The following is an 18751-nucleotide window of genomic DNA, read 5'->3' on the forward strand; positions in this document are numbered from 1 at the left end:
AATACACTGCTGCAGAGGTGATCTCACGTGAATTATATGAATTTGCAATCACAATCATTTCCTTCTGAAGAATATTATATATACATATATATATAAACCCCACTCCAGTACTCCAGGAGGAGCCTGGAAGGCTGCAGTCCATAGGGTCGCTGAGGGTCAGACATGACTGAGCGACTTCACTTTCACTTTTCACTTTGATGCATTGGAGAAGGAAATGGCAACCCACTCCAGTGTTCTTGCCTAGAGAATCCCAGGGACGGGGCAGCCTGGTGGGCTGCCGTCTACGGGGTCACACAGAGTCGGACATGACTGAAGTGACTTAGCAGCAGCAGCATATATATAAACACCTGCAAATAACTTGTTATACTATGTATGTTTTATATAATCTGAAAACATTGCAAAAATACATTTACACATTTTAACTAAGACTAATTATTCCTCTAAGTAACAAAAACTACTTAATTTAATCAAGAATATTAACAAATCATAAACCTTTCTTAATTTTGTGACTAGAGCCTAGAAATTTACATTTTTAAAATAAATTGTTTTGTTTTTATCATCAAATTGCTTTACTTTTTTTTCAGATATCAGCATGATGTCTTCTTTTAATTGAAGTATAGTTGATTTATAATATTGTTTATTTATAGGTAGCTCAGTTGGTAAAGAAACTGCCTGCAATGTAGGAGACCAGGGTTTGATCCCTGGGTCAGGAAGATCCCCTGGAGAAGAAAATTGCAACCCACTGCAGTGTTCTTATCTGGAAAATCTCATGGACAGAGGAGCCTGGCAGGCTACAGTTCATGAGATTGCAAGGGTTGGACACGACTTAGCGACTAAACCCATATTATAACTCAGGGAAACAGTGTAGTGACTCAATATTTTTATAGATTATACTCCATTTCAAGTTACTACAAAATAGTGGCTCTATTTCTCTGTGCTGCATAGTATATCCTTGTAGGATATTCACTTTACATTTAGTGTTTGTGCCTCTTCATCCTGTCCCTACCGTGCCCCTCCCCCGCCACCTCTCTCTCCCCACTGGTTTGTTCTCTGTATCTGTGAGCCTGCTTCTGGTTTTTTAATATTCATTCATTGTTTTATGTTTCAGATTCCAAATATCAGTGATATCATACACTATTTGTCTTCCTCTGACATTTCACTAAGCATAATACTCTCTAGGTCCATCTACTTTGTTGAAAATGGCAGAATTTAATTCTTTTTCATACCTAATGTTTCATTAGATAAATATGGATAGATTAAAAGTGATATTAAATATCATTAAAGTGATATTACATATCACTTGTTTTTGCCCAGTCATCTGTTGATAGACATTCAGGTTACCTCCGTATTTTGGCTATTGTAAATAGTGCTGCTATGAGCACTGGGGTACATGTACCTTTTCAAATTAGTGGTTTTGTATTTTTCCAGTATGTATACTCTGGAGTGGGATTGCTAGATCATGTGATAGTTCTATCTCTAGTTTTCTGAGAAACCTCCATACTGTTTTCCACACTGGCTGCACCAATTTACATTTCCATCAACAGTGTACACTAGGCTTTGAAGATTAAAAAAGAAAATAGTAATCTCTAATGTAGGGAGGATGATTTCCATGTACAATAGAAAAGACCCATTTTCTGTTATTTATCAAAAAGCCTTAAATAAAGTAATAAAATAAGGGAAACTTATACTTTCTTATAAAGAAGGTGATGGCACCCCACTCCAGTACTCTTGCCTGGAAAATCCCAGGGATGGAGGAGCCTGGTGGACTGCAGTCCATGGGGCCACAAAGAGTCAGCACGACTGAATGACTTCACTTTCACTTTTCACTTTCATGCTTTGGAGAAGGAAATGACAACCCACTCCAGTGTTCTTGCCTGGAGAATCCCAGGGAGAGGGGAGCCTGGTGGTCTGCCGTCTATGGGGTCGCACAGTTGGACACGACTGAAGCAACTTAGCAGCAGCAGCAGCATACTTTCTTATGTTGTCTTACATTGTTCTCTTTGTACCCCCAGAGAGGCAAGCAATGCCTGTTGTACAGTTGCAGCTCAGTAAATGTTTTGCATTGCTGCTTGTAAGATTCTACTGTGTTTCATAACTAGGGAGAAAGCTTGATGCAAGAGCAGCTATAAGATATATGGGAAGGGTTTGTGAGAGACACTGATAGTAAGTAGATAAGTGGGAAGGAGGGAGAATCACCTTGGATCTCGGGATGGGGAATAGACTCTTAGAAATGATACTTCAGCTGCTAACCTTGGTTCAGTTTTTCAAGGGAGGTCACTCAAAGAGTGTGAACCAAAGTGGCCAGAGCCTCACTAAAACTTGATGAAATAACCCAAGCTAAGAACAGTGAAAGTCCTCATTAGAGGTGGTAGGTTGGGCTGTGCATCATGACCACAGGAGCAAAGTTGGATGTGTGTTCATCTGATTGTATGTGTATGGTATCTGAGTCTGAGTTTCGCCTTGACTTGCCGTTCTTGCAACTTGTTTGCTCGAGGAAACGGACTGGACAGACAGAGCTGCATACATGTGTATGAGAGTTTCTCGGGGGGCTGTGCTCTATGCTTAGTTGCTCGGTTGTGTCTGACTCTTTGTGGCTGGGGGGCTCAGTGTAGCTCTGGGGGTGGCTCCCGGACCAGAGCACCTCAGCTGAGGAGTTGGGTCTCCAGCACGAGCTCTTTGGGCAGTGGCTTTCTGATTCCACAGCTTCCTGGCTGAGGAACTTTGAGTTGCTGGTTTTGTGCTTTAGTTTTGGGGGTCATCCTTGAGGACCAGGCCAAGAATCGCTTCTTTCCCCCTTTCAACAATTTAGTAGCATCAAATTCTATTACCTAAACTTTTTGCTTAAAAGACTGTGATGTTTGTTATTTTCAATATTTTCAAATCAACTCTCATACAGGGGCCATTACTTCCAAGCATCATTTAAAAGAAAAAATCAGTCCCCACTGAAATGTAGTGGAAGTTTACTTCCCCTCTGTTACAGAATAGAATCAAAAAGACAGTTTCATGAAAAAGTGGATAATTGTGTTTTGGGGTCAAGAAACCATTTTTAACTGCACCTGTGTCTTGACTTCATGGACAGTTATGTATGATTGGAATTGTCATTTACTAGAACACACACATCTGCATGCTTGTTTGCTGATACACAAAGAATCTAAAAGGTGATTTGATTTAAACTCCATTTCTGAGACATTTGGGAACATCCATAATTATTTTATTATTATCTTAGCATGCTTTCCTATTTCTTTGTGTAAGTACTTCTATTAACTCCACCATGAGCTAGATTTTTATTATTTCGGAGAATAGTCCAAGTTCTAAATCATCTAAGAAAATATTTTTGACCAGCTAAGCCAAATAAATCTCCCTAATCATTTCACCCAGAATTATTACTCTCTACTGAACAATTTATTTGCATTCTTTGTCACTTGGCATATCTTGCCATAAGTGCTAATTTATGTTTACATATAACTTACTTCCTAAGTATAAGGAACATTCCTGGGAGTAAAGCATAAGGAATGCTCTTTAGAGTTGAGATTCGTGTGAGTTTGCTGTCAAAAATTTCTAAAGCAAGCCTTCAGCATATCAGGCTAGCAGATGTTTAATTTCAGTCACTACTGGGGCTCCCTCCTGGACATCCCCCAGGTCTTCTGGAGGCACTTAACCAATTCAGAATTCTCAGAACTCTCCTGACTGTATCTGCCCTGTCACAGCTTGCACGGGTCCTGGCAGGTGGCCTGTGGTATGTGTTCTGTGCCAAGGTTTGGAAGGAAACAAAGACCATGCTTGCTTCTCAGTACCCCCGCCTTCCTGCCTCATGTATGTTCCAAAACATTGTCTATCTCGGGAGCAACAGTTGTCCATCTTGGGGAGCTGCATGCAAACTGCTCTCACCTTTCTTCAGTTTTTGAAACTTCAAAGCCCTGGTTCCCATCTCCTCTTACTCCAGGAAAATCTAGGCTAGACTTTGTAAAGCAAAGCCAGGAAGAAAGGCAAAATTGTGGTCTTCCAGCTTCTGATGACTTTGGGGTTGGAGGATGGAACAAAAGAAGTAAATTAGGCACCGTGCTGACTATAAAGGTCCCTCTTCATGCACTCAGCATCACCAGTTATTTATAGTAAGGGATCCACATATATGCATTAACTGGTAAAGAGGTTATTAATAACTCCCTGTTTAAATAATTTATTTTGCATTATAGGATGATACTTATATTTTAGATGTACAGAGAATAATATTTAGTTTTTTAGGCATTTGTCATTATTTCCTTCAAATACGTGTCATTACTCATACAAACAGTTTGCTTATAAATGAATTCTTGGAGTTTCTTGAATTGAGTGAAGAGATAATAAAATAATGCAATGATTAGGACATAGTGAAACAATGGAAAAATTACATCCAGGGAGAAAGCCAAGGTTTCCATCAGTGCTTTACTTCTGATAGCACAGCATATTTTAGAATACTCTCTATTTCCTTCATAGAAAATTTAAATCAGAGATCTGTGATCATATAGTCTGTCAATGTTGCTAATCAGTAAGAATACAGTGTTGATTTTAAAAGTGAAAAGTACCAATACATTTCACAAAAGATTCTACATTTGTGTCCCTGCCTTTACTGAAATACCATATAATCAAATATGAATTTCCATGTATTATTCATAATAGAATACTGTCACATATTTGATGTGGATTAAAGCATTAAAACGTTAGATACAAAAAATAAATATACTGTTTACAGCTTCCTTCCCTGTATCCTGATTCTAGCAGCGTATGAGGACAGCATCTTGATGGTGCGCGGTGTGAGTGACGTGGGGGGAAGAGAAGGGCGTTGAGGTCGGTTTGTGAGAGAGAGTTTTCTAGAGCATTTCAGAGGGTTATGGAATAAGATTTCGAAGAAGTCGAAATCGTGAAGGCTGCTTCTGCCTGTCCCCTCCTCAGTTCAGTTCAGTCGCTCAGTCATTCCCAACTCTTTGCGACTGCTCCCCTCCTGCTTTCCTTCTATAATTTCTACTGGCAAAAACAAGGAGTCCTCTAGGGAATAACTTGGAGAGGATGATGAGGACTTGGGTTGGGCTTTTTCTTTCAGGGCACAATAAGGGAGTCCCATCTGGAAGCAGAGGAAGAAGCCCAGGAAGAAAGAGACGTGAAGATGTGGCCTGAGTTCTGTGCTGAGAAACAGCGGGGTCTTTCTTCTTTGGTTCTGCTCTCTGTGATAGCATACAAACCAGTTGTATAAACAGGGCCTATTGCTGAAACCAAGAAGGAATTTTAAATTCATGTGAGAAGAGGATTCAGATGCATACTTGCCACCAAGACGTGGCATCCGGAAGGGTGTGAGTCCTGGTAGGGGCTGGAGTGATCCCTGTGGGTGAGGCACGTGGGTACATCCTTCTGGGAGAAGAGCTCTGTTCCTTGCTGGCTCTTGTCCTGATAAACTACTCTGTGGGCTGAAATTTTCCTCACTTTTGGTGAGACAGGAAGGGAATGCCCCTCTAAGGCATCCCGTGGAGAAAGTACGAACCTGGAGACCTCACCCTCAGACCCAATTAAGAAGCCTCATCTTGCCGACCCTTTGCTGTGGCCTCTGGGCCTCTTGGGAATGCAGTGCTCATCTCCCAGTGTTACTGCGACTTAGACTGTGGGGTCTCCCAAAGCCACAGCAGCACTTAGGAGACCAGCACTGAGTTGCCAAGCCACAAAAATAGCATTTTTGAGTTTCACAGAAGGACACAGTCACTTGAAGTCAATTTGGGGAATAAATACCATAGAGGAGCTGAGAGATGAGTGGAAGCATAGTTGAGCAGGAGTATAGACTCTGTAGACACATTGCAGCTGAGCTTCTCAGCATAGCTTTTGCTTTTCCATAGTCAGCTTTGTTCATGTACTTTCAATTAGTAATGATCCAAAGTGGACATTCACTCCCAGTGAACACTTTGCTGAGACCAGAAATGCTTTCCTTTGCAAGTTGAATCGTATTTATTCTCATGTTTTGTGTAAGCTCAATATAAAATCTGAAGTATGTCATTATTTATGTATTTACTTTTACTTTTTTATTTTTATATAATTTTAAAGTTTATACTCCATTTACAGATATTACAACATAGGCTATACTCCCCACATGGTAATACACACTTTAAGTCCATCTTACACCAATAGTTGTACCTCCCACTCCCCTGCCCCATACCACACCCCCCAAACTGGTAAACGCTAGCTTTTCCTCTAGATCTGTGAGTCTGATTCTTTTATGTCATATTCACTAGACTGATGTATTTCTTAGATTCTACATATAAGTGATAATCATACAATATTTGTCTTTATCTGTCTGGTTTCTTACTTTTTGGTCCCACCACTTGGCTTGCAAGACCTTAGTTCCCTGACCAGGGATTGAACTGGGGCCCTGGCTATGAAAGCATCAAGTCTTAACCTCCTGATAGCCAAGAAATCTCCTGAGAGACATATTTTACTTAGCATGAGATCCTCCAGGTCCATCCATGTTGCTGGAAATGGTGACTTTTCATTCTTTTTATGATTGAGTAATATTCCATTATATATATATATATATACATATATATACACACACACATACATACACACACACACCACATCTTTAGTCCTCTGATGATGGATATGTAGGTTGCTTCTGTGTCTTGGCTATTGTAAACAGTGCTGTTATGAACATCAGGGTGCATGTATCTTTTTAAATTACTATATTTTTTTCAGATATATACCCAGAAGTGGGATTGGCAGACCATGGGTATCTCTATTTTTATTTTATTTTATTTTTTTAGAAACTTCCATACTGTTTTCCACGTAGCTGCACCAATTTACATTCCCACAAAAAGTGTCCAAGGGTTCCCTTTTCCCCACATCCTTGCCAGTGTTTTTATCTGTGTTCTTTTTGACAGTCGCCATTCTGACAGATAGGAGGTGATATCTCATTGTGGCTTTGATTTGCATTTGCCTGATGGTTAGCCATGTTGAGCATCTTTTCGTGTGCCTGTTAGTCACCTGCATGTCTGCTTTGGAAAAATGTCTATTCAGTTCTTCTGCCCATTCTTTAATTGGGTTGGTTGGTTGGTTGATGTTGAGTTCTGTATGCTGTTTATATATATTGGATATTAACCCTTTAACAGTTATATCATTTAGAAATATTTTCTTCCATTCAGTAGGTTGTCTTTTCATTTTATTCAAGGTTTCCTTTGTCGTGTAGAAGCTTTTAAGTTTCATTAGATCTCATTTGCTTCTTTTTGCTTTTATTTCCTTTACTTTGGGAGATGGATCCAAAAAAAATACTGCTTTGATTTATATCAAAGAGTGTCTACCTAGGTTTTCCTCTGATTTTTATAGTATCTGATCTTAAATCACTAAAACATTTTGAGTTTATTTCTTTATATGTTGTTAGAGAATGTTTTATTTTATTTTTTTACTAAAGCATGCAGATTTAGAAAGATATATTCAGGTAGAAAATAAAAGCAAAGTCCCAAACAAAAATTAGTTTCCTCATCAATAAAACATGAATAAGACTGTATACTTCATAAAAAGTCATTATGTGGTTAAACATATGCATTTCTTCTTAAAATTATATTCCATACATGGTAAATTCTTTTGTAGATTTTAATGCTCTCAATACATTCACTTTTTAAATTCTTTAACAGCACTCATTTGTTAGCCAGTGATACCTAATGAGAAACAAATTTTCCTTCTTTTTAACATAAAATATTTCACACCTACAAGAGTATTATGTTACACATATGTAGAACATAAAGAAAAAGAACAAAACATACATCATTCATTTGCTATGCTGCTTAAGAAATAACACATTTCCACTTACTTTTGGGGCCCAGATTTGGAAAAATTTCATATCTCCTTGAAAAAATATGTATTTCTTGAATATATTTACTGCACTCAGCAAGTTAAAACAAGTTTAGTTTACTGGACACATGTATACATATACACATATAAACTTGCTCAAACCTCCCCTGTCACTGTTTACTTTTGATCTGTCAACTACATAGATCAGTTCAGTTCAGTCGCTCAGTCGTGTCTGACTCTTTGCGACCCCATGAATCGCAGCACGCCAGGCCTCCCTGTCCATCAACAACTCCCGGAGTTCACCCAGATTCACGTCCATTGAGTCGGTGATGCCATCCAGCCATCTCATCCTCTGTTGTCCCCTTCTCCTCCTGCCCCCAATCCCTCCCAGCACAGGGTCTTTTCCAATGAATCAACTCTTCACATGAGGTGGCCAAAGTACTGGAGAGAGGTGTGTAAAAATATTCTACTGTGTTGGTAGAATTCTCTGTCCTGTTAGTTTTATCAGTTTTTGGTTTTATATGTTTTGTGCAGAGAAGTTTAGAATTACCACATACACATGAAATGAACACTATCTTAAGTAATGTTTTTTGTCTTACATATATTTTTCCATATTTTTATTTAAAACATTCTGTGCTTTTATTTTATAGTTTGAGTATTTCTTATCTAGGACTCATTTAGCTGAATTTTAAAATCTAATATTATGAACTTTTAATAATGCTGTAGTCTACAATTCTGAGAAGGCAATGGCAACCCACTCCAGTACTCTAGCCTGGGAAATCCCATGGACGGAGGAGCCTGGTAGGCTACAATCCATGGGGTCATGAAGAGTTGGACACAACTGAGCGACTTCACTTTCACTTTTCACTTTCATGCACTGGAGAAGGAAATGGCAACCCATTCCAGTATGCTTGCCTGGAGAATCCCAGGGACGGGAGCCTGGTGGGCCGCCGTCTATGGGGTCACACGGTGTCGAACATGACTGACGTGACTTAGCAGCTTAGCAGCAGTCTACAATTACTGTGACTCTTGATAGGCTGAATTGTCTCTAAGAGCACATGCTGTATTCTGGATTTTGTGTTTGTTTGTTTCAATTCTTATCTTCCTTGTATTGACTTTTTCCTCGTTCCCTGTTTTACCCTCTCCTGGTTTGAATATTATACATTCTACTTTAATTATTTTTGGTAGCTACCTAACTAAAATTGTATTTTCAACCATTGTCATTCAGTCACTAAGTCGTGTTCGACTTTTTGAGACTCCATGGACTGCAGAAAAACAGGCCTCTCTGTCCCCCACTATCTCCCAGAGTTTGCCCAATATCATGTCCATTGAATCAGTGATGCTATCAAACCATCTTATTCTTTGCCATCCTCTTCTCCTTTTGCCTTCTTTCTTTCCCAGCATCAGGGTCTTTTCCAATGAGCTGGCTCTTCGCATCGGGTGGCCAAAATATTGGAGCTTCAGCTTCAGCATCAGTCCTTCCAATGAGTCTTCAAGGTTGATTTCCTTTAGGATTGACTGGTTTGATCTCTTTGCAGTCCAAGGGACTCTCAGAAGTCTTATCCAGCACCACAATTCGAAGCCATCAAGTTGTCGGCACTCAACCTTCTTTATGGTCCAAGTCTCACTTCTGTACATGACTACTGGAAAGACCATAGCTTTGACTATATGGACCTTTGTCAGCAAAGTGATGTCTTTGCTCCTTAATAACCCATCTAGGCTATTTACAATTACATGTACAAAAGTTAAAACTGAAGTTCTTGGTCACAGAGCCTCTGTCTTTGTTTCCAGGGAAGCCATTGGTTTCAGAGCTATATTGTATCTGAATTACTGCTCCTATTTCATGTTTCTCATTTGAGGATCTCCATTGTATCTGCTAAGCTCAAACATAAATTCAAACATAAAGTTATCCTTTTAAATATTTTATCCAGCATTTCTATCATTTTGTGGTAGTAAGTATGATGGATATTTAGTCTTCAGTATAAACTTCTTTATAAATTGTGAGTTTTACTTTTTTTCTCAAAATGACATATATATATATATATATATATATATATATATGTGTGTGACATTTCCATTCATAAGATGTATGATTTTACTATCTGACAGAACTGTGCATTTCTAAACCATTTACCATTTGGTATAAGACATGTATCATGTCCAGAAACACTAGTAATATATGGTAGAAATAGTATGAAGTAGTTTTTGAGGGACTGAAGGAAATGCTATGAAATTGCAGTAGAGGAGTTTTCATTTCAGTGGTCAGTGCTCTGCACAAATGTATTTTACAAAGCTTCCTTGAAACAGATCTATTTTTGATTGGACCCAATAGGGCAGATAAAAGGCCTTGTGTTTGAATTTTTTTAATTTACTTATATTTTAAATATTTTTTATTTTTTAAAAATTATTAAAGTATGATAGCACATACTTTCATAATTTACAGGAGACTTGGAAAATACAGAACAAAGTTACATATAGTTCCACTATGAATTACAATTATTTTTAAGTAAAGTAAGATTTTCAGTTGGAGTTTCAATATCAAACTTTGAAAAATTAATAGAATGAATATACAAAAATTAAAAGCACCATGAACCAATTCAACGTGATTAAATGTATACAATTTTCATACAACAGCAGAATACAGATTCTATTCAAGTCCCCATGCTGCTGCTGCTGCTGCTGCTGCTAAGTCACTTCAGTCGTGTCCAACTCTGTGCGACCCCATAGACGGCAGCCCACCAGGCTTCCCCGACCCTGGGATTCTCCAGGCAAGAACACTGGACTATAAAAAAAGAGATACTAGAATATATATGGGGACATAAAACAAGCTGCAAAAATTTCATAGTCTAAAGGTATTGAAATCATAGAGTCTGTTCTCTTATCACTGTGGAATTATGCTAGAAATCAATATATCAGTATCAAACTATATTTGGAGAAAAGTGTGATATGATATTTACCAACAGAGATCTTTGACTTAGCCATCAGAAGCCTCAATAAAGTTAGAAAATTGAGAAAACACAGAGGGTGATTGCAGAGAAGAAAGCATTTAAATGAGAAATTAATACCAAAGATACTTTAAAAACCCCATGTATTTGAAAATCAAACATCCAATATTAAATCATGGGTGTACCTTAGAAGCCATAACAAAGAAAATTAGAAAATATATATAACAGAATAAAAATGAAAAAATGATTCATAAGAATCTGTTATATGCAGGCCAAGCTGCTCAATGCAGATAAATAAAATGTGAAATCTTGAATAAAGTATGAAAACAAATAATGGATACTAGCATAAAATTTTGTGAAATTTGAAAAAAAAATCTATATTTAACAATACTATATTGCAGGTCAGTTTTCTGTTTTTTACAACATAGTATTTCTTTCTCAGAATTCGATTAGAAGTTTCAAGCCTCATTCAAATTATTTTTGATTCACTGAAATGATAAGCTTTCTAGAGTTTTAGTAGTAATACTAGATGCCAGAATAAAGGGAACTATATCAGTGTTTTGAGTAAGTGTAAATTAGAAATCTAGCATTCTATTCATATTTAGTCAACATATAAACTAAAATGTCATAAATGTTTTAGCTAAGCAATAGTTTTTGTTTTCTAAAGTATATATATTATAAATACTATACACACACAAGTTTTCCTACTATACTTAATATACTTGTTCTTCTTGTGAAAGAACAACAACAAAAGGGATGGACAAATTGGGGAACATAAACTAAATGAAATGGGAGCACAGAATATGAAATAATAAAAGTTCAACTAAATTGAAGTAAAGCATCATCATATAATGCAGTTGCTTTTAAAGATGGCTGCTCATTAGAATCACATCTGGAACTTTAGAGAAAAACAAAACAAAACCTGGACATTTGTATTTTTCAAAAAAATTCCTAGATATTTCTAATGTGTATCTGACTGGGACGACCCAGAGAGATGGTATGGGGAGGGAGGAGGGAGGTGGGTTCAGGATGGGGAACACGTGTATACCTGTGGTGGATTCATGTTGATATATGGCAAAACCAATACAATATTGTAAAGTTAAAAAATAAAATTAAAAAAAAATTAAAAGTGATTACATGTTTTTCTATTAAATGGTAGTTTTAGCTATAATTATTTTCTGTTGACCAATCATGATACAATGTTAAAAAAATAAGGAATAGTTACATAATCACAACAGTAAAAGATGTTTATCAGTTTTCACAGTCAATAGCTAGAGCCCCCTCAAAACAAAGTTATTTACAATTGCAAGCCATAATGTAAACCTGATTAACCTAACAATAGAAAATAATTGCATATAATTTGAGTGGTTAAGTAGAGTGATGTGGTAAGTGGAGGTGTATAGTCGCATGCTTTCGTCCACCCAGCCAGCTTATGTCTTTGGGTTGATGTATTTAATCCATTTATACTTAAGCTTCCCTGGTGGCTCAGTCGGTAAAGAGTCTGCCTGACCCAGGTTCGATCCCTGGGTGGAGAAGATCCCCTAGAGAAGGAAATGGCAACCCATTCCAGTATTCTTGCCTGGAGAATCCTATGGACAGAGGAGCCTGCTTGGGCTACAGTCCATGGGATCAAAAAGAGTTGGACATGACTGAGTGACTAACACTTCCACCTTCATTTTTTATACTTACGGTAATTACTGATATATATGATTCTACTACCATTTTCTTAACTGTTTTGTGTTTATTAATTGTAGTCTTTTCTTTCTCTTGTGTTTCCTGCCTAGAAAAGTTCCTTTAGCATTTGTTGTAAAGCTGATTCGGTGATATTGAATTCTAACCTTTGTTTGTCTGAAAGTTTTTGATTTCTCCATCAAATCTGAATGAGAGTCTTGCTGGGTAGAGTATTTTTGGTTGGAAGTTCTTCCTTTTCATCATTTTAAGCATATCATGCCATTCCCTTCTGGCTTGTAGAGTTCCTTTTGAGGAAATAACTGGTAACCTTATGGAAGTTCCCTTGTATGTTATTTGTCATTTTCCCCCTGTTGCTTTTAATATTTATCATTGTCTTTTTGTCAGTTTGATTACTGTGTGTCCTTGTGTGTTCCTCCTTGGGTTTATCTTGCCTGGGACTCTTGCATCTTCTCCATTCATTTTCCAAGATCAGGACCATCTTCATTATCATTATTCTGAATTATTTTTCTGGAAGATTTCCTATCTCCTCTTCCTTTAGTTATTTATCTGGGGTCTTATCTTGTCCCTTCACCTGGGACATAATCTTCTGCCTTTTCTTTTTGATTAACTTTCTGTGATGTACTTTTAATTCTGGCAACTGCACGATTGTAGTTCTTGCATCTTCTGTCTGCCCTCTGGTGGATGAGGCTAGGAGACTTGTGTAAGCTTCCTGATGGGATGGACTGGCAGTGGGAAGAACTGGGTCTTGCTCTGATGGGCAGAGATCAGTAAAACTTTAATCTGATTGTCTTCTGATGGGTGGGGCTATGCCCCTTTCCTGGTAGTTATTTGGCCTGAGGCAACCCAGCCCTGGAATCTGCAGGCTCTATGATGGGTCAGTGGTGGCTTCCAAGAGGGCTCCCACAAGGGGCTCCTCCCAGCACTGCTGCTGCCAGTGCCGTGCCCCTGTGGCAAGCCCCTGTTGACCCACATCTCTGCAGGAGACCACCCAACACTGCCAAGGAGATCTGGCTCAATCTTCTGTGGGGTCACTTCTCCTTTCCCTTGGGTCCTGGTCCATGCAATCTTTTGTTTGTGCCCTCCAAGAGTCAAGTCTCTGTTTCTCCCAGTCCCATGGAAGTGAAATCCCTCTGGCCTTCAAAATCATAATTCTGGGGGATTCTCAGTCCCATTGCTGGATCCCCATGCTGGGAAGCCTGATGCAGGGCTTAGAACCTTCACAACAGTGAGAGAACTGTTGATGTTACTATTCTCCAGTTTATGGTTCACCCACCTGGCAGGTATGGGATTGGGTTTTATCATGATTGTGTCCTTCCTACCATCTTGTTGCAGCTTCTTCTTTGTCTTTGCACGTGGGGTATCATTTTTGGTGTGTTGCAGCATTCTCCTGCTGATGAGTGTTCAAAGCTAGCTGCGATGTTGGTGCTCTCTCAGGAGGAGATGAGCACACATCCTTTTAATCTGGCATCTTAACCAATTTTGGGTCTGTGTTTGAAATTTTAAAAGTCAGAAAATCTTTACTTTGCAAACTGTTATGCTGTAGTATAAATCAGACACTAAGTCAGAAGTTGACAACCTGGTGCACTGGCTAAATCTGGGTTACCATTTTTTTTTTTTTTAAGTTTAATTGAAACACAGCCATGCTTACTATTTACATACTGTGTGTGCCACTGTCCTGCTAACTACGGTAGAACTGAGTACTTTCAACAGAAGTTTCCTGGCTCACAAAAGCTTAAAATATTTACAAACTGGCCTTAGACCATAAAATTTGCCAATACCCAAACTAAATCATATTCTATATCACACATTCATAGAACAGCTTTTTCCTAGCCTAGCTTTCCCCTTTGCATTATATATATTTATGATTTGGTGGCTCTCACAATAAATATTTATGCATGTACTCTTGGTCTGCTTAGCATTTTAGAATGGGTCAAACTGCTCTTCAATATATTGATCAGATATTCTTATATTCATTAAACCAAATATCAAAATATCCTTCTCTGAGCTGAAATTTGCTGGCTTCTAAACTAGGGAAGTTTTAGATTCTAAACTACTTTATGTGCTAGTGCAACTGTGTTTACTTTAATTATGGAAATTTTTTTTCCTTTTTTTTAAATTTTATTTTTAAACTTTACAATATTGTATTAGTTTTGCCAAATATCGAAATAAATCTGCCACAGGTATACCTGTGTTCCCCATCCTGAACCCTCCTCCCTCCTCCCTCCCCATACCCTCCCTCTGGGTCATCCCAGTGCACCAGCCCCAAGCATCCAGTATCGTGCATCGAACCTGGACTGGTGACTCATTTCATACATGATATTATACATGTTTCAATGAACTAGAAAAAGTGTCAATTGGTAAAGCAGGAAAGGGATTTCAGAATTTTTAATCATTAAAGTTTTGCTTAAAAGTTGTTGATGTTAAAAGGAAAATATAATAAAATCCTAGTATTTCAACAAATATAGTGCTGAGAATTAACTTGATTCAGTTTCCAGGGAGTCCCAGACCCCCCATGGTTATTGTAGAAGTGGAACATCACACAAACTGCATTAATTAACAATAGCATGTGTTTTCTTTGATCATGGAGAACTCACATCCAGAAAGAAGCTTAGATACACAGATGCATCTGCTTAGACATTTCCCATGAGTTTCTCTTCTGGTGTAAGAGACAATGACTGTTAGGCCTGGGAAATGCTCTCTGTTCTCATTTACTAAACAAAGGCAGCTTCCTCCGGGGATTTAGAGGATGTCACCCTGCTCTGTTTCTGTTTGTAGTAGTCTGAGAGAGAGGAGTTTGGACTGATGGGAAGGCTATGTAGCCTCAATCACATTAAGTGTGAACATTCTTCGTCTTGGGGAAATGCTTTGCTTCAGCAAATTTAGTTGTCCCACTTCCAGTAGTTATCAATAAAGAGGAATAGGGATCCTCATACGTAAAAGGTGGGAGAGAGCCAGTAAAACTGGGGCATGTAAAAATCTGAATATTTTCAAGTTATGGTTTAGAACTTGTAAGGTGATGCAGCAGATCTAAGCAAGCTCAACTATTATATATATTATATTATATATTCATATATATTAAAGTGAAAGTGAAGTCACTCAGTTGTGTCTGACTCTTTGTGACCCTGTGGACTGTAGCCTACCAGGCTTCTCTGTCCATGGGATTCTCCAGGCAAGAATATTGGAGTGGGTTACCATTTCCTTCTCCAGGGGATCTTCTGACCCAGGGATTGAACCCGGGTCTCCTGCATGAGAGGCAGACACTTTAACCTCTGAGCCACCAGAGAAGCCCATATATATTAAACATATATATTATATATTAATAATTATATATTAAATCTATATTCATCTAAAAATTTATGTGTGTATGTATATGTATGTGTGTATGTATATGTATGTGTGTGTGTGTGTGTATATATATATATATATATATATACACATATGGAGATAAATGTCATACTCTGTGTACTGTGTGAAATGTTTGATGCCAAACAAAAGTCTCCAGGAATGGAAGTGAAGACAGCTTGCTTAGCCATGTAGCTTAAAATAGTCAACTCCCAAGCATGCATTATACTTCATGAATTCAATTTACTGTGACAAACTTCTTACAGATAGTAATCAGTATTTGGGACTTCCCAGATGGCTCACTGGTAAAGAATGCAGGAGATGCAGGTTTGATTCCTGGGTGGTGAAAATCCCCTAGAGAAGGAAAAGGCAACCCACTTCAGTATTATTGTCTAGGAAATCTTAAGGACAGAGGAGCTGGTGGGCCAAAGTCCATGGGTTACAAAAGAGTCAGACACAACTTAGCAACTAAACAAGAACAACAAAACAAATCACTATTAGACTTCAAACAGAGTAAGACAAAATTTCAAAGCAAATTCTGTAGAGTTGGCCTAAGAACATTGTATAATTTTGCCTCAGTTGTATACACACATACTTATTGTTGTAAAGTGTTGAGTCCCAGTAAAATACTTTGAAAACTGCCTGTCAAAGAAGCAGAGGCAATGATTGGATACAGGAATTCCACTGTTGGGGAAAATAGTGATTATTTAGAGTCAACTAATATATGGTTCAATGCTTTTGCAGTATGGTTAGAGGAGAAATGAAAAGTAAAAGTCGCTCAGTTGTGTCCAACTCTTTGCAACCCCATGGACTATACAGTCCATGGAATTCTCCAGGCCAGAATACTGGAGTGGGTATCCTTTCCCTTCTCCAGGGGATCTTCCCAACCCAGGGAGCGAACCCAGGTCTCCCACATTGCAGGAGGATTCTTTACCAGCTGAGCCACTGGGGAAGCCCATTATTGAGGGAAGTGGCTTTATATGTTTTGCTTTAGTTTAAGTAACTAGATGTCTCCTCTGCTAGGAAAAAGTGGGTTTTCTTCTCCAGCTCCTTCATCTACTTAGTTTGTGCCCATTTTCTCTTCTGTCTAGGAGATTGCATCAACAATTTGAAAGCTATAAAGAACAAGTGAGGAAAATAGGGGAAGAAGCACGGCGCTACCAAGGAGAGCACAAGGACGATGCTCCGACCTGCGGGATTTGCCACAAGACCAAGTTCGCGGACGGCTGTGGCCACCTGTGCTCCTACTGCCGCACCAAGTTCTGCGCGCGCTGTGGGGGCCGCGTGTCTCTGCGGTCCAGCAACGTGAGTACCGTGGCCGCGAGCATCCAGCGTCCTTGAGCGCAGGTGGATGCGCCCCACTTGCGCCTAGCCGCTCAGGGGATGAGTGATGCAAAGAATTCACAAAAGATGCTCTTCGTATGTATGCATCTCAACAAATGATTGCCACTCAAAACCAACAGGTTACTTGTGGGAGCACATTTGTTTTCTGAAGAATGTTGGAAATTTATATTTAGTGTCAGGAATTATGAAACGCTTGAAAGCTGTGGTGGCCAGTTCTTCTTGTACAAAGCAACAAAACCTAACAACTTACTTTTAGTTTCTGCAACATGTTTCAGATTGAATGAAGATAAAATCAATAGAATTTGTATGGCATTAATTTAATCCAATATAATCATTTATGAAGTGATAATTAGCCTCTGTGAGAATCACTTCATTTACTATCAAGTCTAAGAAATGTAGTACGAAGCTTATCTCATGAAAATTATTTGGATATTTAAAGAGTGTGTCAAAATACTGTTTGTTTGTTTTTAATTTTAATTTCATGGAGTCTTGCACTTATGTCTCCCTAATTTGGAAAAATCATAGTTAGAATTAAAGTGAGGTTACCACTTAATATTGTTTTTTAGTAGTATATTTGAGTTGTAAGTAGGGTATTATTCTAAAATCTCTCTCAGGGGAATTAAGACATTCAGTAAAATAGATGCATTATTATACTTAAGATGAGCCTACTATTATCTTTGTAGCTTTAACTTATCTGAAAAACAACTTCTTTATATATGAAATTGTATGGTAATAATTACTATATATGGTTGTTATGAAAATTAAAACAGTTCAATTTTTCTTTAGGTTCCATTCTTTTGACCATATAAGAATTTTTTTCCTCCTAAAAATTATGTGTTTTAGTTAATCTTCATATGCTACCTTACAGACTTTCTAGAGCAACTTTGGATTGAGATCTTGTTTGGCACATGAAAAGTGCACAGGGTCTACTTTTGGAATAATATCTCACAAATAAAAGCTGTGATGATATTCAAAATATTTAACAACTCATGCAGCACCCTGAAAAGTGTTGGCCCTGAACAGTACAATGCAAAGGGGTTAAGTGTTAATTCAGACTGAGTGTGCATAGAGTTGGATGCTTTTAAATTCACATTATAGGTTTGAAGCAAGCCAGTAACAGAGTCAAACTCATGTTTTAAACAGGAGATGTGTTTAAAGGAGATTGAGCTAAGGGATACTTATGCTTTCAAACAGAAACCCAGGCCTAATGAAGTTCATCTATCTTTACTATACCCATTCAATCTTGAGAAAAATTAAAATTAAAAAAAATAAAAGAAAGCACAACTTACAATTTTTAATCTTGGGCAAAAGACAAAAGTTGTATACAGTTGGTATTTCCTGTGACATTGTAAATGTTGAAATTCATATTAGAAATAAATCAACCTTGTGAGATAATTTATGGCTAAAATAGTATATTTCCATTCTCTATTTATTACAAACACTTCCCTTTCTTACATTTTTCCAATTCATAACTATAAATATTTTAAAGACAATTTGATACAAGTATTCATTCAAAGTTTATGCATTTTAATATAATCTTTTCAATAATAAGTAAGCCAAATATGGTAGCAAATTTTTTCTTTCTAAAAAATATTTTAAATGTAGACTTAATAATCCAAGTTCTA

At 37.8% G+C, this 18751-nt stretch overlaps 1 protein-coding gene across 37 annotated transcripts in view; it reads left to right on the plus strand.

Annotated features, from left to right (window-relative positions):
* The window catches only part of RIMS1 (regulating synaptic membrane exocytosis 1), a 606383-nt gene that overhangs the window by 249420 nt on the left and 338212 nt on the right, over window positions 1–18751 (plus strand). For all 37 annotated transcript variants that reach the window (XM_070795691.1, XM_070795693.1, XM_070795713.1 and 34 more), the window contains one exon: window positions 16874–17087. In XM_070795691.1, coding sequence (XP_070651792.1) covers window positions 16874–17087 — 214 coding nt within the window. The remainder of the gene's footprint in view (window positions 1–16873; window positions 17088–18751) is intronic.

The sequence above is a fragment of the Bos indicus genome, chromosome 9, assembly GCF_029378745.1.
Source record: "Bos indicus isolate NIAB-ARS_2022 breed Sahiwal x Tharparkar chromosome 9, NIAB-ARS_B.indTharparkar_mat_pri_1.0, whole genome shotgun sequence".
Lineage (NCBI taxonomy): Eukaryota > Metazoa > Chordata > Mammalia > Artiodactyla > Bovidae > Bos > Bos indicus.